Source organism: Anser anser (genome assembly GCF_964211835.1).
Source record: "Anser anser genome assembly, chromosome: 1".
NCBI classification, from domain to species: domain Eukaryota; kingdom Metazoa; phylum Chordata; class Aves; order Anseriformes; family Anatidae; genus Anser; species Anser anser.
In genome coordinates, this window is record NC_139720.1 from 3,616,862 (window position 1) to 3,639,809 (window position 22,948).

Here is a 22,948-nt window from a genome sequence, read left to right on the forward strand (position 1 = left end):
GTGCCCCAACCTGCTGGTCCTGCTTCTGCTAAGCCTCCCACAGAAGGCTGGCCTTCATCGCCACAAGGACACCCTGCAGATTGGCATTCAGCTGTCTACAGCCCTGAAAAGCTGCTCGCCACCCAGTCGTTACATCCCAGCTTCAGGATTCTGTATTTACCTTGGCTGAACCTCCTATGGCTTCTGTCAGCTCTCTCCTCCAGCCCCCCTGATTACAGTCCCGTCCTCCAGTTTATCAGCTGCTCCCTCCATGGTTTGCTGTCACCCCAAACTTGCCGAGGGTGCCCTTGAGAATCAGCGTTCCTAGGTCTGGAGGAGGACTTGTCTCAGGAAAGCTGTGTGCAAGGCACCTGAAAAGCCTTCCACTAAAGGATGGCACCTCCTGCAGTAAGCACAGCTTTAGATATCTGCAAGCTGCGCTTGTCGTAAGGGAGCACTCAGAGCACAAGTGCACCACTTGGAACGGGTTGCCCAGGGAGGTGGTGGAGTCATTGTCCCTGGGGGTGTTCAAGGAAAGGTTGGACGTGGTGCTTAGGGACATGGTTTAGTGGGTGACACTGGTGGTAGGCTGATGGTTGGACCAGATGATCTTGAAGGTCTTTTCCAACCTTAATGATTCCGTGATTCTATCACACCACTCAGTTTCTGAATTGCTGTTCAGTGCAGATGGTGGCCAGATGCATTTTTTTCAGGCTCAGGCTGGTCTGGGTAGGCATACAACGCAGACAAAGTCTTCTCAAACGCAAAAGCCCCATGAAGTTGAGTAACCTCCAGGATGCAGCAGCTGTTTGTGTTTCAGAGCTTAGAAGCCATCTGTGTTTTGTTTCAGAGATCTCTTCATCTTGTACACAAGTCCTGTCTTTAAATAAAATATCTTATGGATAGCAGTGTTTTCCTCAGGCAAAACAGCATCTTTTCTCATGTCTGCTGCTTTCACTTCATCTTTCATCTCTCCGTGCTTCTTTTGGGCCAGTCTCACCATCTCCACGTAGACCATGAGCATACCGTGCCCACCGTTTTCAATCTCCCACTGTTCCCAGCCTACAGATTTCTTTTCACTTATCTAACACAATGAAGCGAGCAGAATTCCTCACAAAGGGAAAGGGGAAATAATGTACATCTGAAATCACAAATTAGTTTCACTTCAGAGACTGAACAGAGGTAGCACAAACACTGATAAAGATCGCTTCACTAATATTTTCCTTCAGAAAATGTTTCAGTTGCCATAGCTAGGAGAAATGCAGACCAAAATCATACTGGTTGCTTAGCTATTACTTCTAACAGGCTAGTCAGAAAACATACGGAGGCTTTATCTAAATGAAATAAAGATGAACCTTGGAAAAAATTAGAATATATCATGGAAGAGTCTCTTAAATAGAACAACTTTCGTACTAGTTTATTTTCTTCTCAAATCCTAAAGACATCATTCTGTTACCCAAACAAATTACATGGCCTTAGGGACTACACTATCATTCATATAAAATTATACTTGCTCTACAAGAGAGGAGGAAAAAATCCACTTTACCTATGGAATTATAAACCAGACATCCAAAATCCAGTATAGATATTCCTCTAAAATACGGACGGTATTCCTTAAAGCCTGAATGGGGCAGCCTGCTTACCCATTCCCACCTTCTTCCAGAGTCAGGCTTGGCATTTCATAACACATCATATCTGAACTACAGAAAGGCCTGAGGGGGCATAATCAGTGTTGTGATAATCAAGGTACAGTGCTAGACAGACACCTAGACCTTTTTCCAAAACTGCATTCGGGCAATCATCCTATCAGCACTTAATGCATCTGTAAAGCACTGTGCTATACAAGCCTGCCCTTTAGTGCTCGGGTATTTCACCAGGACCTACATAAATTGGAGGTTTTCATGACAGACATCCAGCTCACTTAACACAGAACGCCCCTGTGCAGCTTCAGGGTTGTTTTCGCTTTTGGTGTTTTGGGGATGCTTTTTTGTTTAGGGCTGTGACTACCTTAACACCTCTCCTTCCTCGTAAAAGAGTGCAGGAAACTCCCCAGCCTCCTATAGAGAGCTACACGAGGCACGTGCTTTGCAGGCAAAGCAGAAGCATAAATCTTCTGCTTTCATTTACAGCCTAGAGCCTTAATGTACACACCAGCGGTTTCCAACTGTAACTAGGAATGCCTCTTTGTAAACGTTTCTCTATAGGCATACCAAGAACAACTTCCTAATTCCGCCACCCAGGGTCATTCCAGTCTGAGCGCTAATGCAAACAAAAGCCTGGAAAAAATTGTGAGAATTAACGATTACCACATTTTTGACATGGGACAATAACAAGCTGCAGTCTCAGTTCCGCATCCGAAAATGCCTGTGCCCTCGTTTCCATATGCTACGGAGGTTTTTCAAAGCACAAAGAACACTGTGCTTATTCCAAGACAGCTGCAGCAAGTATTAAGTGCGTGAACATCAGACAGAAGGGAGCTACACCACCACGAGTCACCGTTTGCCAGCAGAGATGCCGTAACTGCTCTTTTAGTTGCTTTCAGCCTCCCCTAACTGGAAGATAAGACATGCTAAAAGGCACTTTAGGCGAAGTTCACTTATTTTCTGCCTGAAACTTAGAGCATAAACAAGAGTTCACGGTGACTCAACTGGCTATCAGTAACTCGAGATGTAACTCGACTACTTACAAGCCCATATCCCTATCCTGACACTAACATGTGCATCCAGCAGGCTCGGTACTATACAAAACTTAATAAAAATAAACGTTTGTTATTGTAATCAGTAGCAACTGGCTAATATCTCCTTGAGGTTAATCAAAAAGCAGAACCTTCTGCAGTTATATCCAGAGCTACAGCAGGGCTTGACATTGGAGATTAAAGTTTGCTTCCCAAGCTTGTTCTATGTGATATGAAACATCAGAACCTCCTTATGAGTCTGATTTTGTTAAGTTTGCTTCCAAAAGATTAAAGTTGAGGAAAGCAGTCATTTTTGAAAGGACTTCCCCAACCTAATGAGGAATGCAAAGTGAACTACTCCTTCACCTCCCAAAAACCTCAGAATACAGCTCAACAAGCATGTGGGTAAGGAAGGGACGATGTCTTTGAGTGTGCTGCTGCTCCTTTTTCCATCAATACTAGATTTGCTCAAGACTGGCCAGGGAGACCAGCTCCAGTCTGCAAAACACATCCTGACATAGCTGGCCAAATTCCCACAGTCTCGTTAAACGCTACCTACGTTCAAAAGGAAAACTCAAGCAGTCAGCAGCAGCTGGGTTTAAGAATACACACAGCACCAAGAACTTCCCCTGGCCTGTCCGTAAGCTGAATTACATGGCAAACCTTTTAATTTCAATAACGTATGAGCTTTTACAAGCCTCAATGGGCCTGGAAGCAAAACTAAGGGCAACCTCCCAAATATCCCACTGCGAAACTATCTGAAGGAAGGTATTCTGCCCCCACTGGAGAGAGCTGCAGCAGGAAAGGACTGAAATCCAGTTCTCGTGCACTGGGACTCCTGCACATGCTCTCCAGCCAGTTTTAAGTCAAAAAAAATCAATTATCCATGTTTTTTACTGCCTTATGACAGCAGAGTGAAAATCTAAGTCTAAAGCAGAGATGATATGCTTGCTAAGACTTAAACCAATATGAAATGAAGGCTCACACTACCACAGCTTTCTTTCTTTCAGCAGGTCTAAAGGACTGCCTGCGCCTTGCCAAGTTCACATGCCTCGTCTTACTTCGGCACGCCTGTCAAACAGCCGCTGCTACTTATTCACCAGGACCACTAGGGAGCGTTCACAGCTTCTTTTGCAGGCAAACACCAGCAATCCTCCAGCCGCATTTTATTCTAATGAATCTCTTCCACCGAAAAAAAAGTTTGCTTTCATATACAAAACAACTCGAATGCTTTCTCTAGCCCGGTAACTACATCCTGAGTAAAAGCCAAAGACTGCAGCTACTGCTGCATTTTTGCTTGTTCACTATGACTTAGCAAATTACTCCTGAAGGTACTGTTCTGTCACATGCTTCAGTCCCTTTCCATATGACCACAACAGATACGGCCACAGTAGTGCTTGTGCCAACTCCCCCAATGACACCTCTTTGCTACTGATGACCCTGATCTTATTTTTCCTTACCTAAGGAAACTTGTATTACTCGTACAAATCCTCTGCTTAGAAAAGATGCAAGCAGGGATGCATAATTGAAAGGTTACTTTAGTAAAGAATAACGTACCCCAAAATATGATTAAATAAAAGCAAGACAAAGCTATGGAAAATTATGGAATATAATATCAGCAGAATTGTTACCCATATCCCCCTTTCTTCTCTTTGTGGGCTCTTTGAAACAGAGGCTGAACCATTCTTTAAACCGCTATAGAAAGCATTGCCATAAAAAGCATCAAATAATATCTATTTAAATGGAGTTTCTTGCACAAAAATAGCGGAAGGTAGAAGCCACTCTAACCAAAACAGAATGAATGTTTCAACACATCAGTTCTATTGCTTGAGTGCTATTCCAAAGCACACAATATGTAATAGATAAGGGAAATAATCATCCCTGATTTCTTTTCTCTTGTCTAAGCATCTGCTCAAAAAGGAGAGGAAGAACAACAAAAATTAAAACCAATTGTTCTTGTTTTCTTAGTGAAACAAGCCTAAAGGAGAACGAGCAGGGAGAAGTGGGTGGGAAAAGCAGCTGGAGTAGAAAAGAAAGCACAGTATTTAATGTAACTATTAAAAAGTGCAATTTCACCTCAGAAATTTAAATTAAGACATTCCCTGAAGAACACATTTGCACACTTATCTGAAAAATATCTCATTAAGTAATTAAGTCGGTTAAGAAACCCAGCAACTACTCACCGGTCTGAACATCTATAACCATCTGATGGCCTCCTCTCATCCCTGGTCGGCTGTCTTCCCCATCACCTTGTAAAAAAAAAAAAAAAAAAAAAGGAAGGAGAGAGTGTTGGTCCATAATAAGACTCTAAATGAAAAATATACAGCTTAATATATAATAACTTCAGTACTATAAAAAAGCAGAGCAATTTAACAACTTGCCATTCTTTAAGCATTAACAAAGTTTTCTCCAGGTAATATTCTTCCGTGCAATATAAATATATACAGTTTGGCATATATTAGAGAGAGCTACATTGAATACAGTGCCCTACTGCAATTCTGCGAGCCTTGCATAGGAGCTCGGGAGCTCCTGAAGCATGCAGGTCCCCACAAATGAGGTCTGAGCTCTCTCTGAAGCTCTCCAGTGCTGGGGACACAGAATCTTTTGCTCCCCTTTCTTCTCTCACCCAAAGCCGCCTGAAGGCAGACGAGTGAGAACAGATACTCAAATGACACGGCCCCGTACCCAAGGGATAGAAGCAAAGAGCTAATGGTACGGATACAGAAGAGTTGTTAGCTTTGCACCAATTATTTATTCTCACATAAGGGAATTCCAACCGTCCAATTAAAGCAGCTTCCCAAGCACTTCAGATTTCTTAAACATTCAGGACAGGCATCACCCCTGGGAAGCAACATTAGAAAGACAACCGGCATTCTGCTGGAAGAGAAATCTACTTGTTCTCATAGATAACCCTTCCCAAGAGGTTTGGGTATGGGCCTCCACGTTTGGTGACTGTCACTTCGAATACTAAGATTGATATATGACAGTGATTTTTGTACTTTGTAGTCAAGGTTGCTGTTACAAGACTTTTCAAGGCAGAGAACACCAGAGATAAACCTGAACTGCAGAATTTACTGCACAATAGGCAAAGATTTCAAAAGATGTCTCAAATTTAAAATACTCCATGTTAAGATAAAGCATTTATTTACCACTCTTAGCTGTACGTTGCCCTTTAAGATGACTCCATGCATTAAATCCTGCCACACAGCTAACTGTTCTTATGCTTAACCTACATTCTGAGTTTCGTTTTTGAACCGATTAGCTATCCTTAAAGTTACAGCTAGTGTTCCTGTTGCGTTCCTTGCTCAGCCTGAGTCCAGGCTGCATTTCACCGACTTTATAAATGGCAATTTTTCCCCTGAACAGCTGTCCGACAGGAGGCTTTCTTGCTCTGTATCCAAAAAGGAACACGACAGAACTAGCAGTATGAAGGTTATATCTTAAGAAATATCCTTACCTTTGGTGCTTTTGGGGATAATCTGCCCCCAGCGAGGTTTGTATTCCTGTTGACTGATATACTGATTGAATAAACCATCTGCAAAACAAAATTTCTGCTGTATAAAACATTCATACTTCCATTATAGAAAAAAAATCGCTTTTAAAGCAGGTTATTTCAGCCATACTCAATCCAGTATGCTTCTCCAGTCTTCATTTTAAATAAATTCTCTATAGACATCATTTAGTTTGTTAAACTCAATAATGAACTAAATGTGTAAGCACTATAATAAAAAGAATACATATTACTAGATCAATCAAGAATTACCCTGTTTGCCTGTCAGGTGATGCCAATTATCCATAAATCTCCAGTGTGGTGTATTTAATTCAGATTAGAATCCCACCCCCACACTTAAGGGAAAGAGAAGTTGCCAGTGCACGTAAAATTCAACCTTTTTAGTACACGTTAAGTTGAAACTAGGTGAGGCACTATCTCTGGAGCTTCATCCAAGAAGAAAAGGGAAGAAAAGCAGATTGTTTAAATGCTACAACACGGGACAACCAAGCAGTGGATGAAAAACAAAATATTAGTTTACATTCTTTTCAGAGACTTAAGCAATTAAACCGAAGCAACATTAGGTCACTGGCCAGATATGCCAACTGCAGCATTTATGTAAGAAGCATTAATTGCAGCACTCTATCCACGTTCCCCATGTGCCTTCCTCTCCCTCTGTACACCTACCACACATTTTTTTCCAGCATCCCGAGGTCAGTTCTTAATTCTGATCTGTGTATGTCATCAGTCTACTACAGAAATGTTTAATTTTTCGAAGAGGGGATACACAACACCCACGTTCTCCAGGACTGCCCTTCAGTCTGGAAAGAGCTTAGCAGGAGTTTGGGGAACCTGCTGGTATCAGCCTTGAGATGACTCCAGTAAGACAGACTTCCTAACTTTCTGCATGTATAACAAACTGTTAGACTCCTAACGGCCAGTCCCTCGATCGCAGCTTTCCTCGAGCAGTTGCTTGCCTACATCCCACCATATCAAGACACGAGCTCTTTATAAATGCACTATAAACACTTGCCATACAGTACCCAAAAAAAAAAAAAAAAAGAGTGACTTCAGACAGCCAGTTTTACACCGGTATGCTACGGTAACTAACACAGGCAAGTTCGGGACTCCAATGACAGATTTGCACAGCTTTGTAGTAAAACAGCACATTGCACATTGGCTGCTCACTCAGATGTAGGATGGGTTCAGAAGCCCTAAAGCACGTAATACCTAAGAGATTCGCAATTCAGCAGGATGGGACCCAGCAAATTAGCTCAGGAATCACTTGTACATTCCACAAAAAAAGAATCACAGAATCACACAATTCTGTGGTTCTGTGAAGAAATGGAAAATGAAGAAAGGAAAAATGAAATTATTTAGTTGTATATGATAGGTATCAGTTCTTCCAACCCCAGTAATTGTGGCTTGAGGTAAGAATGGAACAGATCATGAATGCCTCCATTTATTTACACAAAATCCTTTGGTAAGCACACAGATGAAGAAAGAAAATTCCTTAGTGCACTCGTACCTATTTATTTACAAAAAGGTAAGAATCTTTTCCAAGCATGACACAACATTCAGAGAATGTTTTAAAGCATTTCCTGCTATCCTGTAGTTTGTCATGATGGTTATTCATGATGGTTATAGGTGTTTGGGTCCCTGCCCGTGGCGGGGTTGTGGAATTGGATGATTTTTAAGGTCCCTTCTATTCTATGATTCTATGACTGAAATCCAGGTTTTAATTAAAACCCAAGCCAGCAAGGATTTCCTGGGAGAAGATGAATACTCTATTTAAAGACCATCTACTAGCAAAGTAAAGGCACTCAGGAGCTCCTGAAAGGTATTGAATTCGGTCTCAAAATACAAAAGTGCTTTCAACTTTCATCAACTCAGCTCTGCAAGTTGTTCAGATCCAATACGCTGTGAAAGCAGGGCAGATTTACTTTCACCTGTCTTACAGCCAAAAACAGCAGCTCTCTCCTAGCATTAGGTAATTGAGGAAAGCCAAAAGTTTGCTCAGCATATGTAGAAGGGCTTGTTTTGCTTTTAAGACTAGGGCTCTTACTCCAACTTCTTCAGGACTTGCAAAGCTGGGACAGGACTTGAGAGGCTTGAAACTTGAGGTTTCATGAGTTCTGATTCACAAGAGCCAACTTCCAACAGAACAAATGTATGCACTGTAAGAAACCCCATACTGACTCAGATTTTTCTAGCCACAAACCTAGATAGAAATTCAGCCTTTTGGTTATCATTAGCGTTGGGTCTTCAAGACAGAACGCAAGGCTGTAATCATCCCCACGGCAGCCAATGGATAATTGGACATAAATAGCTCAAGAGGATGAATTACACCACACAGGATCCGAAAGGGTGATTTAACCTCTCTCCCATGCTCAACACCCACAGGCTGCACTTGTCAAGATATGACACTTCTCCCCTACTGTGCCTTCAGCCTCTTTTAATAATGCTTCTTGTCTTCCATGGGACGTTGGTTTGGAAACACTCCAGCTTGCTTCCCAGAAATGTTTCTTTCTGCTGGGAGCAGTTCCACGTTCATTCCACTTGCACCGCAAACCAGAGGCAGCTTGTTTTGGAAGCTGAATCACCACCTGTCCAACACCACAGGGAAAAAAAAAGGAGGATTTCTAGGTGGATTTTGTGTCTGATGCCAGACCTGTTCGAGTGCACTCCTTCTGTTTCTTGCCAGGATAGCAGTGCTGACCAAAAAGTCTCCAAAGCTTCTGCAAGGCACTGAAGATCAGAACTAGGCCTGCTCATGTCTGTCAGCTGTTTCCAATGAATCGGTAGTTTAAAATAAATTTCAAGTCCACTGTAGAAAACGTGGTAAGCTCCGGTCTTTAAAGGAAGTTACTTCCTTAGCCTCTGAGGTCTCTCATTTCAATGTCCATGTTTACTCTGTAAAATTGCAGCCAGACAGAACTTTTATTTTGTACTATTTTCAAACACTTCGCACCAAGTTGTGACGCATTTTGCTTGTAACAACACGAAGTTCACAATAGTTAGGGCCTAGTAAATTCCACCTCCCTGATAAACGAAGGTTTTATTTTGTCAGCCAATTACACGTTACCTAGAAAGTAACAAAGCAAACATTGCAGACAAAAATATTTGACTTGGTGAAGCTGATCTGGAACAGGTAAAAGTTGTATTAGGTTTCACTTCAGACAACACACGCCTCTAGAGAGGGTTACCAAATTCTATTCACTTTAGGCTAATGGCATGAAAAACTTCAGAGGAACATTTAGCCCACGACTTCTGGGTTTGGTGTTTTCTGTTTATTTGTTTTGTTGATGCTTCCAAACAAAATCTGAAGCAGAAAACAAAGAGGATGCCAGGTAAGAGTCTAGCCTCTAGGTAACTTCCACAAGACGTGGGCTTCGGATCCCTAGCAAGCTTCTCCCCTCCAGTACGATAAAGCAGCAAACCAGCGTCTATACTTTCTCAGACGTGAATCCAAAAGTATTTGAAGGTAAAATTAAAGTGTCAATGTCAACGGCTTCCAGGAGAATACAGCTGTTCCCGTTCATCCCAAGTCTGGGGAGACATTTGAGCCTGCAGGCTGTACCTCACGTCTCCTGGTTCATCGCTCTATCTGTTGAGAAGTCAGCCCCATACGCATCTCTCATGTGGACATGAAAACTGCCAGAAAGAACACCTCGGTCCCTGGAATACTAATAGGCAGCAAACCTAGCCGATCTTCAATCCATTTCAGGCAGCTTTCTGTGTTTACAGTAGTTGCAAACAGTCCACCAAGTAATTTGCACGCCTCATGCTCTCTGTAGGAATATTAAGCAGATTTTTTTTCCTTCAATAATATAGGCTGCTTGAAAGCTATAGGAATGAATCCAAATTTTAAGCATTTGAACCAAGTCTGTGAACCAGCTGAGGTTTAGGGAACCTTTTTATTTTTGAGAGGAAGTCAGGCAGCTGCCAGAGTTTCCATTTGCCCATTTTCTAAGTGTAATGCACAAGTCAAAAGAATCTGCGGGAAAAGTGTGGCTGCCTGCCACTGAGCTCTCAAAAGAAATCATCTGGTGACGTGAGGTGGAAGACAGCGTTCATCATTAGCAATGCAAAAGAACAAGAGTTTAGCTCTGCTAGCACTAATTCTTGACCACCTACACTTTTTCTACATGACTAAGCCTATGGAAATAGCCTGCAAGAGATGCATCACTTCTCACTTCTTAAATACCTACCACAGCAAATATCAGCCTCTACGATCAGGATTTTAGACTGCATGGAGCAAGCGGCACCTCTGTCAACCTCACGGCACTGCTGTTTGTTCCTTTAAGGCTACGAGCTCTCAGAACAGCGGGAGGTCAGGAGTTCACATATTCATGTCCAGCCTGTTACAGAACAGTTTGCTCTTCGAACCATTTCAGGGATAATTTAAGGATCTGTGTACCTCAATTAACTCTACACTTGAACTCCACTGCACTCGCCATACGCAGGACTAAAGTTAACCTGCTTTTATTTGAGAGAACACCGCACCGGAGAGGAGTTCAGCCATAAGAACACCCCACAACCTCCAGATTCAGCTGCAAGCTCCTGAGATTTCACAACGAAGCTGCTAAAAAAAAAAGGCAAAACGCTGGGTGCAGACGAGGTTCTTTCAAACTGAAGAGCTTCAGAGATGTGCAGGACGGAGCAAGGACAGGTAACCATGGAGGGCCACAGGGAGCAGATGGCAGCGATGCTGTAGGAGAAAGAGCTGAAAGACTGATAACATCTATTCCCATCCTACCAAAAAGAAGAAGGACCCAGCTGTTAGGTACCAAATACATCCAGTTACTTGACTTAAAGTCATTTAAAGTCATCTGGTACAACTCTGGACAAACTCTTTCAGCCGCAGTTTCAGTTTTTTTTGTGGCAAACAGAGGGGTTTTCCTACCCCTCTCCCCCATCCTAGCTGGATCAGCTCCCTGACCTGGTTCGCCACGTGGCAGCACGAGCACCAGTGCCAGGGGACACGCTGTCCCGAGCAGGGGCTGGATTGACCCAGTTAGGCAAAGTTCTGTCAGCTTACAGCATAAACGGGATGCAGCCTCGGTGTCTCGGGATAGATAGCACTTCTCTCCAAAGGGTGCTTGCTAGGAGGTGATAGAGCTTTAAATGGGTACAAAAGCTGAAGACAGCAAAAAGAATCGCAAAAGGATGAGGGAAGGAAGGTTAATGTATTCAAAGTCAAGCTAAATCATTAAGGATAAACAACAGAGCAATGGGAGATGCACACACTGACATTTAACTTCAGCCAGCCCGGTGCTAGATTAAAAGAAAGCAATATAAATATGCCTGTGCATATTATTCTGTCACTCAAAAACAGTGAGGAAACTTAACCGTGCTACTTGAAGACTCTCCTACTAAGTTATCCACAGCCTGTTACCAAAAACACTTTCTTCTGTACTTGCTGGGACAAAAAAAGGACTGACAAAACAAACTACAGCATTTCTCTAGGTTGCTTAAGAGATGCAGAGCTCTCCAACCTCCAAAAAGGGACATGATTACAGGAACCAGGATTATTCATATCAAATCTGACAAGGAGAAAGTGTCCATCTGCCAGCCAGTGCAACACAAGACAGACTCTTCTACCAGGCACGTCTACTGCCAGTACTTCCACACCTGGAAAAGCTGAGCACTGCAGACAGCAACCCCGCTCTCAACGAACCAGGGAGACACAGAAGCACCACCTCCATGCAAGCCCTAGGGGAAAACTGCTGGAGGGAATAAATGCAGTATGCTACGTATTCGGTAGTGAAAGAAATTAACATCTGACAGACAGCACAGAAAACAAAGCCACAAACATTCGATTCATTAATGCCCGTGGAAAAAAAGAAGTCAATTTTTGAGGGACCTAATTCAGCACATTCTAGATCTCTAGTGAAATTCCATTCAAGAAATAGTTTCTACTACAGCCTGCGATGAAGTGGAAAGAGGACGGCCTCTAGGCACTGATGAGATTAAGCCGCCAAGGCAGCAGACTGATGCGTTGGCAAAACCATCCCCGTTAGCATATAGCACCCCTCTGGCTCTCAGCAGATCCTGCCTCAATTCGGTGGGCTCATCGGCTGCCCCTGACGCTCGTGTGCCTAACAAAACAGCAGCCAGCCGCAGCTCCCTGCTGATTTCTCCTCCTACAACCCTAGTGTGCCCTTAGACTCGGGAGAAAACTGCTGGTTGCAAAATGCCCCTGCATTGCAGGAAGCTGTTTATGCTCCCTTCCCAGCCAACAACACTACATAGTCTCAGGAGGGCAAACAGCACTCAGAAGGACGAGGACGAACGCAGTCTCAATGCTTGCAGCTGCTCAGCGAGCTCAGCACAGGGCAGAGCTGAGCTGTTTTGCTTCTACGGTTGAAAAACCTTGAGCCAAAACTCACAGAAAGTCACTAGCTGCAGTTTTTGACAACCTGTTGCAAGAAACTCCTTAACACCATGCTCCATTGAACGGCTTCCTCGCGAAAAGATTGTGGTTTTCATGGAAGACAGACCTTGATTTTAAAGCTATCATTTCTATCACATCTCAAGAACCGCTTGCAACTTCAGTGGTACAAAACGCACTGAGGTAGCCAGGCAGGCATACTGCCATCTATCCAAGAGAGATTCCGAAATGATTGATTAACCTGGAATTTAAAAAGAAAAACACAGAACAAACCTCTGGTGCCAGACACCCATTAAATTAGTGCACTAAGTCCATAAGTCCGTAGGCACAAGGATCTCTCATGCCAGCACAGATTTCCCAGGAATAGCAATTGCACGTCATCAAAAAGCTCAACACCCGCAGGCATGAGGACCTCTGTTTATCCAGCTGCAATCCAAATGCTGCACTGGCCTTTGGAGACACCTCACCGCAGTAGCTCAATTCGTGCATCCTGTTCCATCAACGGAAAGTAAATCTCACCCATCTTAGGCGTTGAAAGCCGTTTACACGCAGTGCTTCTGAGATGAAAGGTTCCAAGTAAAAAAATTAATAGTTAGAATGAAACCAGTAAGCGAAGTCAGCCTCTTCCGCTCACCATGACTCCTAAACTCTCCTCCAGGGAGCATTGTCCCCATAGACAGAGTTCTCAAATACAAGTTCTGCTGAAATTCCAACCAGGTGGAAAGCCCTGACTAGAGATCACGATGCGGATCATTGCTGAGAACACTTTTCTGATAGCTATACCCACCTTCAGCTTGCCAGCCACTTGCATGCAGAACCTATCTTCACCCATTAAGTGCACCACGTTGCCATTTCAAGGGGAAAGAGAGGTTCAAAAGTAACAGGGAGAAGTGATTCCATAATTTTTAGCCTACATCATGCACATACAAGTCCAGAAGTGGATAGGACACCACACGCTAAATATGAATAGAACATGGACTAGACAATCCCACTGCTGTGTACGTTAACATTTAAAGCAGTAACATTTTAATGCCTTTTTTTAATTAATATACCCGACTGCCTCCGCTTCCCTTACCATTCACAGCTTTTTCTATCAGTTCTTCACAAGCATCGAAGTCTCCCTTCAACACCAGCTTGTCATGCAGGTCTGTCAACATGGGGTGCTCCAGAGCAATCTTGGTTTTCTTCTGCAGCGACTCAAAAGCTTCGGTGTAGTTGTGCTGACGGAAATGCTTTAGGCAAAGGCGAATGGCTTCCTGTTCACGGTACTACTGGAACACAAGAAAACCTATGAGACATGTAGATTTGCCTTTTACTGGCACTGCTGGGGACTACCTGTGAACCTGTCTGGAGGCAGAACAGGCTCTTGCACACTGCACATAAATTGTGCGTGAGCTTACAGAGGAACTGAGCTTACAGAGGAACGCTATGTGAAAGGCATTAGAAGCTGTGCAGACATTTGCTTTCCAACAGCACAGAAATTATACAGCTTCATGCCATCCAGTTTAATAGGCACACAAGAGGAGGCTGCCCAGCGTCCCGGATCTCTGAAGCAACCATTATCTCCCCCCCCATCCGCCCGGTCCTGCTGTTTCAGGCCTCCATGACACAGAGCAGGAAAAAGCCTTCGCTATCAGCGTTACATAATTTGATTGTATGACTCTTATGTAACAAAATAATTTAGAAGAGTAAGTAGGTCACAGCTTTTCTGGAAGCAGACGAAAAAAAACACTGGAATAGAAATACTCGCGGTGACCGCTGCTCCTGCCATGGAACAGCAGAACGTATGGCTGCCCACAAAGCTCGTGAGGGTTTCGAATCCGTGACAGCAAGTATTTACACGAGGCCAAAATTTTACCTTCAAAATAGTTCCACAGGCCTTAAAGCAGAGCCCCTGCTGCTTTCATGCTACGGATCAGCCAAAGCTGTTCATTTCCCACTCGATTGTGGGAACGAGGCTAGATGGCTAGAAAAACCCTCGCTAGATCAAAAATCAATGTACGGAAATAGGAGAAAATAGTAAATTCTGTTTAAGAGTTACAGCTTGTGCAGTTAACCTACCAAATCCCCCACTGCATATTCAAAGCTGCCAACAATATGCATAAGCAACAGATTTTTATGGTAAGCAGCTCAGACCTTCAGAGCCACTTCTTTTATGCAGACCCTTCAAACCCAAGTTCCAAGGCATTAAAAAAAAAATCTCAATTTCCATCTTTAACACACATCATCGAGTGCAGTCAAAAACAAATCCAACTTAAGAACCTCTAAGACCAATCAAACTACAGATAAAAGGTTTTATTCTTAAACGGAAGCCACAGCTGAAAGTTATTGTATTTAAATGAGCAGAATCCTTTGGAAACCCTAAAACTAATACCAACATTCAAAACACATTAGTGCTTCTGAAGTAATGGCTCTATAGCAAGAACCTCAAACTGAAACAGCTAAAGAGAACATGGCCATGAGCTGTATTTTTAGTTCTTAATCCATCAGTATTTCACAACTGCAAATAGCCAGAACCATGCATTTTTAGAAAATCGGTTCCCAGCCCACACGAGAAAGGCCAAGCAGACGTACCAATAAAGACGCAGGACACTGGCAAAGGAATAGTAAAGCTAAAACACAGCTTTACAGCACAAATAATAATAAAAAAAAAAAGGTTTCTTGATTTTTTTTCCTCCTTTCTAAGAGATACCTAAGACACTGACTTTAAGCAAATGTTCACTTGAATAAGTCAAGGCCAAAAGCACGTTAGATTCTTTGCTGGGCCAAGGGAGCAAAAGGATAGCTGCACATCAGTAATAACCACTTCCACATGTTCAGCTCCTCTAGTTCAGCCATCAGACAAAATTGAGACTGTATATTTCCACTGAGCCTCTCATGATTGATAGATTTGGCTTCCAAAACATCAAATGACTGTTGGACGCAGGCTGGCCACTTGATGTAATGTAGAAGTTTGCATGTGATTGGCATCGCAGCAGTACTACAGAAGCTAAATGTAAAAATATTGTACGTAAATGGTGTCTAAAAAGTATATAAAAGGCTCCTTTTTACATGCTGTCATGCAGCTTTAAAGAGATGACAAACCAAAGAATGGCTTTGATCTGAATTTGTAAATAATTCCTTTGGTTAAAATCTTAATGAGAACATGAGACTTAAGACATTCACACTGTCAAGCACACAGGTAGAATTAAAAATATTTCAATGCTCATTATCAAAAACAAAAATGACAGTCATTGCTAAACTGCCAAAGTCTGCTTGCTCCTCAGTAAAACTGGAGTAGGAAGGCTTTCAGGAGGCTGTCAGCTGAGCCAGGCTGTGAGGAGAGAGGAGTAGGGAGCCAACTGAGGAGCATGCCTGCTGCTTTGTAGTCCTCATCTCCTGCACCTAATTCCTGTTCCTGGGGGGAGTGAAATATGTTGTTGGTTGAAGCTCACGCCGCAAAAAGGATGGGCAACTTCGTGTAGAACCTTCTTGTCCAAGGTCTCAGACAATAGAGAATAATTATTTGATTTCCAAAATTGTCAGGCTTCGAAGAACACGCATGGTAATACCCACACTACCTCGAAGGAACGGAAGATACCTCAAAGGAACGGAAGAAGGAGCTCAATCCTGCCTTTCCCTACGTAAGGGTCAGCACATACCCTCCGACATGGCTCTGGCAACAGTGGCCTGAGGACCGTGAGAGAAGAAAACATCGGTGACACACGCTGATCACCCAAAGCTTGGCAACTCATCCAGACAGTCATGACTAAGTCCCTGCCTCGCTGCTTTAGGGCTCGCAGCTTTAGAAGAACGATGCTGGCACCCCCTCGAAGAAGCTGTCACTGCAGACACGCTGACCGTGAAATGTGTCGATTCCATGGGTTGAGAGAACAAAACAGATGTTGACATCATCATCAAAGAAAAGAAAAAAAAGTAAAAAAAAAAAAAAACATAGCTTCCTAGTTGCAGCAGCTAGTCAAAAATGCTGGAGGCACCACCATTGGGAAGCAGCAGCACAGAAAACCATCAGCAGCTTCTGTCAGCTGGGCTTTTTGGAACTGGACACTGGTAATGAGCAGGCTAATGACCACAATGTCACGTTACGATTAAAGCTGCTATTGACAGCTTCTATTGTGACTGTTAGCGCTGCTTTTAAATCCTCCACGAAGTCACTTGTGATGTTGGTACAAACATTTATGAGCCAGACAGTGGGGTAAAGAACCTTGGGGCCATGCTAACAGCTCTGATACAGTCAGCAGCACCACAGCCACCATCAGTCTTTATCCCCTTTTTGACTTTTTCGTTCTGGAAGCAGAGAGATGCTGCTCCACCACTCAGTCGTATTCAAAAGGGAAGGATGTCTTCTCTGTAACACGCCACATGACTTGCATGAATTGTTCCAGAAGATCTAGGCATTAAAAAAACAGCACCAAACTGATTTCTCATTGTGAGAGTGCGCTTCCCACCCACAGAACAGGCGTCTGCTGTGCTCAATTAAATACAGCTTATACAAATAATGTTTAGAGCCCTTTAAACTCGCTATCCATCAAAGTGACAAATGGCATAAATCATCTCATCTCAGTCCAGCGGCGTCAGCTCCCCTCCGTTTCAGGATTTTCAAGAAAAAGACAGTAAGAGGTAAACATCAGATGTGCAAAGATCTGCAACAGGTTAAGACGCTGAAGTGGGTTTTCTTTAAACAACCTCATCCCCTGTTGCATAAAAGCTGCATATATAAACCAGAAGCCTCTAGACTTGCATACACAGCTCTGTAGAAGGACTAGTATGGTAATAAATGACTATTTAAAAGGCAACAAGAGGGAGAAATGGGATCTTTAATATTTATTTCCCTTCCACGACAAATTATTTTAATAACATTGTCCCCTTTTGACTCCACGTTCCTTCGAGTTTTCCTTGCAACATCTACCTAGCAGGTTTTTGTTTCTTTCTTTTACAGAACCTACAGACACAAGGCTCAGAGTCCAAGCCAGCCATGAGGTTTGAGCTTTAACTACGCATGTTTGTTGTTTCAATAGCAGATATTCAAGGAATGAAAAGGTCACATAATTCCAGGCCGAGAAGTTTCACAAGATTCTGAGACGACAAATCCTCAAGCAAACAGGCACCTAAAATGCAGGGCCTACCTTGCTGTACCAGTTGAGGCACGGCTGGACCACATCTGGATCATCAATGCCATTAAGTTCAACATACCAGATACTAAAATTGAAGCTAGGTCCCCAGGATAAGAGTGGAACTGGAGGAGAAAGGAAAAGGAGAAAAAGGAGGCATCAACATCAAACAAGCACTGCATTAGTCTTATCAGGCTATAAACAGTACTATTTCAACAGAAAGCTTTTGAAGGTTAAATAAGATTCAGTACTTATGACTTTACATAAGTTTAGGTTTAACAAAGCATAGGAAAAAATCACCACGCATCACGGTAAAGCTGTCATTTAAAGCAACCTGCACTAAGCAACATTAACACAGCAGATCATGGCAAAGCAGAAGCTCGCTTTAAGCAATAGAGCAAAAATACTATCATTTTAAACAGCTCTGAGAGGCAACAAGCTTTGACATGGATGGGAATCACGAGCATACCAGAGACAGTATTTGCTCCTCGCAGTACATTTATTTTCACATTTGTCAGCAACAATTATTTTCCCTAATGGTGAAGGGAATGAAGCTTGGGTATTTTAAATTTTACAAAATTAGGAACGTCTGCAAGATGTGGAGGAGGGAAGGAGGGAAAACTGTCAGTCTCCAATTTAAAAACTGTATCTAATTTTTTTTTTTTTAAACTCTCAAACATGTGCAGCTTTTTGCTAATCCTGTTTCATCTGGGTATCGGACCAAACATTTAAAACACTAAGTGACCTGTGAAACACACCGCAGCCTCTCACTTAAGGCCTCTCTGTGGTAACATCCATGGTCTTGCATCGATTTATCGATTAGCCTGCAGATTAAGAGTTTGTTCTGCTTCTCAGAGCAATCGCAGCCCCCGCACTGCTTTTACGTGAGCGCTCGCTCCTTAAAACTGCAGTGAAATCAAGCGGCTTCTCTCAAACACTTTTGTTTCCTCTCTATTTGACCATAACTGATAAACAGGAAAAGATAGCATTGGAGATGAATGAGTAGTAATCAGCAGCAGCGTGGAGTCCACTACTTCCTCCCTTCCACAGAAGCTGTTCTTCCCACGGAGAAACTGCTAGCTACCCCTCAAACCGCCACGAAACGCCATGGAGACTGCTGACTTGTTCAACTAGGGGTTTTCTGACCCACCCCTGAGGAAATCAAAGCCAAAAGTTGTCTTAAAGCTGTTCCTGTTAAAGGTTCGGAAGTATTTACGCTTCCCCAAGCTACATCCCTTATTTGCCGCAACGCGTTTGGGCACAAAGCATATTGCTCAAACGCACGATACCCTAAATTTTAAACGGTGTTTCTACAAACCTCTTGCTAGGGACTTGTGACGACTTCTAGGAACAGTCATCGGGAGAACAGATTTTCAGAAAAGATCTAAACAGACTCTGAATATGCGATTCTTAACTGGTTTTAAAATCAGTACGTAGGTACTTCGTATGTATGGCTCTCAGATCATCCCAGATAATTCCTTTCTACTTGATCCTTCAGCCTTCCAGGTGAGATGCTCTCAGAGCAGCCCCTAGTAGGTTCATCTCGGTGGAGACAGGAACTGGTAGAGAAAACCAACCGAGAAAGAGAACTGGTAGAGAAAACCAAGCCTGTCTTCCATGGGACAAAGCTAAGCAAGGTATTTTATCTCAATATCATAAAATCTTACTACTTTTAACTCCAAAAGCATCAGTTTAAAGTTTTACCAGAGAGATAGGGGAACTGATGCAATAACTGATGCATGTTTTATGTGAACAAATGCTACAATCCTTCCACAGAGACACAAAAAGGCATCAGCAGCAACTGCACAAGCCTTTCCTCGCATTCCTTGGGAGGACAGCAAACTGGCAAACACTAGAGCTCATGGACAACCCAGGGCATCCCACCTATTAGGATGACAGACCGAAAAAATACCACAAGTGTGGGCACCCCCTTTTTTCTGTCCTCAGACCGGAACGCACAGACCAAACTGAAGTTAAATCTGGTGCTCATTCAGCCATAAAGAATCCCAATCTGTTCATCAGCTCCTTGCGCTCAAACACCGAACCAAACCACAGACCACCTCAAATGGGCTGAGGCCATCGATTTCCTGCCGGTGAACCTGAGGCCAATGTCGTGGTGTTGACTTTACTGGGTGGGAAAAAAATTCAAAAAAAAAAAAAAAAAATCAAGCTTTACCACTTTACCACCTCTTTTCAGGAAAAAAAATAAAATAAAATAAAGCAGAGGTGTTCACCTCGATTTCCTTCCAGTAGAGCCTCTGGTATAAATTCAGAGAACTTATGCCAACTTCTACCAGCTTGAATAATCAACAATTCATCAAAAATAGTGAGTTTTACATAACGATTTCTGTGGTACAGAGGAAAAAGTAGCCTAAGATGCTGGAATAAGCCTCCATGGGTGCAAATCCATTCCTCTGCTCATGTCCCCCAATGGCCGTTTCTTTATTTGTTCCCCTCCAAAAAAAATAGTGGAAACCCTAACCCACAACACAGTTGTAGGGACCATACCTTATTCTAGACACTCTTTGCTATATTGCTTTTTTTTCCTCCACAGACACACACCCTTAAGGGAGAAAGATGCTCCCATTAAAAGTGTCGAATCTGAAACCTACCGCTCCAGTATTTCTCCATTTTTTAACCAAAAAGCGACCTCAGCTTGTTTTTTTTTTTTTTGCTGCATCCGTCCTGAAATGCAAATGACTGTTCAGCGCAGCTGAACTGTCACCGCACGGTGAGAGGTGCCCAGCAGAGAGGAAAAATAATAAAAAAAAAATCAATAGCCCTTTAGCAGAAGCAAAAGGTATTTAGGTCACTTAAACAGTGTTGTGTGTGGTTTTGTTTTTTTTTTTTTTTTTTACCCACACAAGACTGATTTTAGGGGGATATTTCTCAATAATTGCAAGCTATGCCTAGGCAAGGACTGCAACCCTGTATACTACAGAAAACAGCAGAGGCACTGAACAGTGCAATCATTTCAAGCACACCTCTCAAGCTAATTTCTGTGCCCCTCATCTACAAGCTGTAGTCACACAAACAGTGCATGGAAAAATGCAGGTACAATCCAACTAATCCAACTAATATTGGAAACATCCATAAAGGAGTATTGCTTTGGTTTTTTTTTAATACAAAAAAGCTCAAAAACCTTGAAGCAGAGTTAGTAATTCCCATGCTAGTAACAAACTGGCATGAGAATTGCACTCAGTATTTCTTCAGACTCCTTCATGGCAATCACTCTTCACAACACCTTCTGCTTTCAATGACACAATAAAAAAACCTCAGCTTCGAGGGACCACAAAAGCAAACGGCCAGAAACAAAGCTCGCAGCCTTATAAAATTGTTCTTCACTATTTTGTCCAGATAAACATCTTTTCCCCTCCCAAGCTCTTTAACGAGGTGCTACGTGAAACACAAAAATTACTTGTCAAGTAGGTCAGGAGCCTGTACAACTGGGCATTTCAGTGCTGAGGAACTGAGTTTGAACTAATTAAACTGCAAGAAGTGCAAGCCTCGTCTTGACAGAGGGTGAGAGAAGCAACTTACTTCTTCTGCTTCCTACCAGCCAAACATCACGTGGGCAATGGAAGTTTTAGGAAGTTTTTCCCCCACCTCTCACAGATCTACCCGTCAAATTCCTCCTGTTTCCCCCCCCCCCAAAAAAAAAAATATATTATCCTCCCTGTTGTGCTGCTAACAGCAGCGTACAGATCTGTTTATCTGCAAAATTATAAAGAAAATGCCTTATGCAAGCAGCTGCCGAACTAAACAATGCCTCCTCCAAACAGGCAAGCTTCGCTGATAACAGTAACTCGTGTGGTGTCAGCCTCTCCGAGTCCAAAAGGGCAGATTTTGGCCTCGTGCTTACTGGCAGCATTACAAGGAACACAGCACGGTATTTCAAATTTTGAGTTACTTTGGCTAGCAGCTTGGAAATTTTAACAAACTGAAAACATCTTCACGCTGCGAATCTGAAAAATAACAGAATTTCATAACATCGTTTTACAGTTGTTTCACAGTAGAAAAACACTCGCAACTTTATAAACAAAATGACACTAGGAACCAACTAGAAATTAATAGGGTTTGGTCAAAAAAGCATTTTAATTTTTCTCCTAGCACAGGAATTTCCTTCGCAGAAAATAGCTTCAAGAAATGAGAGGCAGTAGATAGAACTAAAAAGGAAAACTCAAACCATAACTGGTGAGCAAGTGACAAATATATACATATTTGTCACAAAAGAATACTTAATTTTATGTTCCTTAAGTAAGGAACCCATCCCAACAAAACGAGCCGTGTAATTTAATACCCACTCACGTCATGTCAGAGAAAAAATGCTGGTAAAATTAATCAACATTTCACTTTCCTAACAAGTTCCAACTTCATGCTACGCTTTGTAACATCTGAACATATCTGCAACACATTCTGCAGGAATACAACTTACACATCCAGAGCAGTAGCTAGGAATCTTTCCATTCAACCCTTTAGCCCTCCAGTAACTATTTGTTGTTTGTTAGCCATTAAAAAAAAATATCATGCCCCCAGAAAGCTAACACAGAAAGCTTCAGAATACATTAAAAATCGATTTAACTTCCATGACCTCAGCCTTAAACTATTCCTTTCCTCCACTTCAGGATTCCTCAAGCTAAGTGTTACAGATGCTTCCAAAAGAAGTGGCAAAAAAAAGAAAAAAAGAAAAAAAAAACAACAACTAACTTCTCCACTTGCCTAAACATGGGAAACATGATGGTTTATGGCACACAAACGATTACTTGATTCCTAAACTGAAACTTCCACGAAGAGCCTCTACACAGCCACGGTCAACCAAATCTTGGCAAAGGAATTACCCAATTCTTCAAAATGCTCCTAAATTCCTCTAAGTCAACAGGATCTCATTTGATTTTTCAGCAACTACTTGCTCTATTTGCTTTTTTTTTAAAAAAAAAAAAAGAAGAATTAAACAGCGTAAAAACAGTAATTCTTTTACTGTCTCAGCAGGTAGGAAGGGGAAAATAAATCTACTCAGCTATGTAGAGATGAAAGGCTCTAAACTACTGGATTAAGCCCAACCAGCATCAATAATGGCAAGTGTAAGACGCTTATTCTCTCTAGCCCACGCAAAGCAAGGAAAGAGCAGCCACCCGAGCTCCCAAGTCACAGGAATTAGTAATTAGTACCCCTTCTAGCATGCTCCACCAGAGAAACTACACTGGTGGACATCACGGAGCATAATTCTTCTTTGCTCCTGGACCGCATCTTTAGCCAGAAGTGAGACTTCATGAGTAGAGCAGCAAGAAGGCAAAAGGAAA

At 42.5% G+C, this 22,948-nt stretch overlaps 1 protein-coding gene across 2 annotated transcripts in view; it reads right to left on the reverse strand.

Annotated features, from left to right (window-relative positions):
- Positions 1 to 22,948, reverse strand: part of MKLN1 (muskelin 1) — a 94,265-nt gene that overhangs the window by 47,614 nt on the left and 23,703 nt on the right. The window contains exons 5-8 of one of the 2 annotated variants that reach the window (XM_083830601.1): positions 17,664 to 17,773; positions 13,613 to 13,805; positions 6,111 to 6,188; positions 4,837 to 4,902 (exon numbers count right to left, since the gene is read on the reverse strand). In XM_083830601.1, coding sequence (XP_083686727.1) covers positions 4,837 to 4,902; positions 6,111 to 6,188; positions 13,613 to 13,805; positions 17,664 to 17,773 — 447 coding nt within the window. Of the gene's footprint in view, positions 1 to 4,836; positions 4,903 to 6,110; positions 6,189 to 13,612; positions 13,809 to 17,663; positions 17,774 to 22,948 lie in introns of those variants that run through there. The other variant, XM_083830602.1, reaches the window with a different exon arrangement.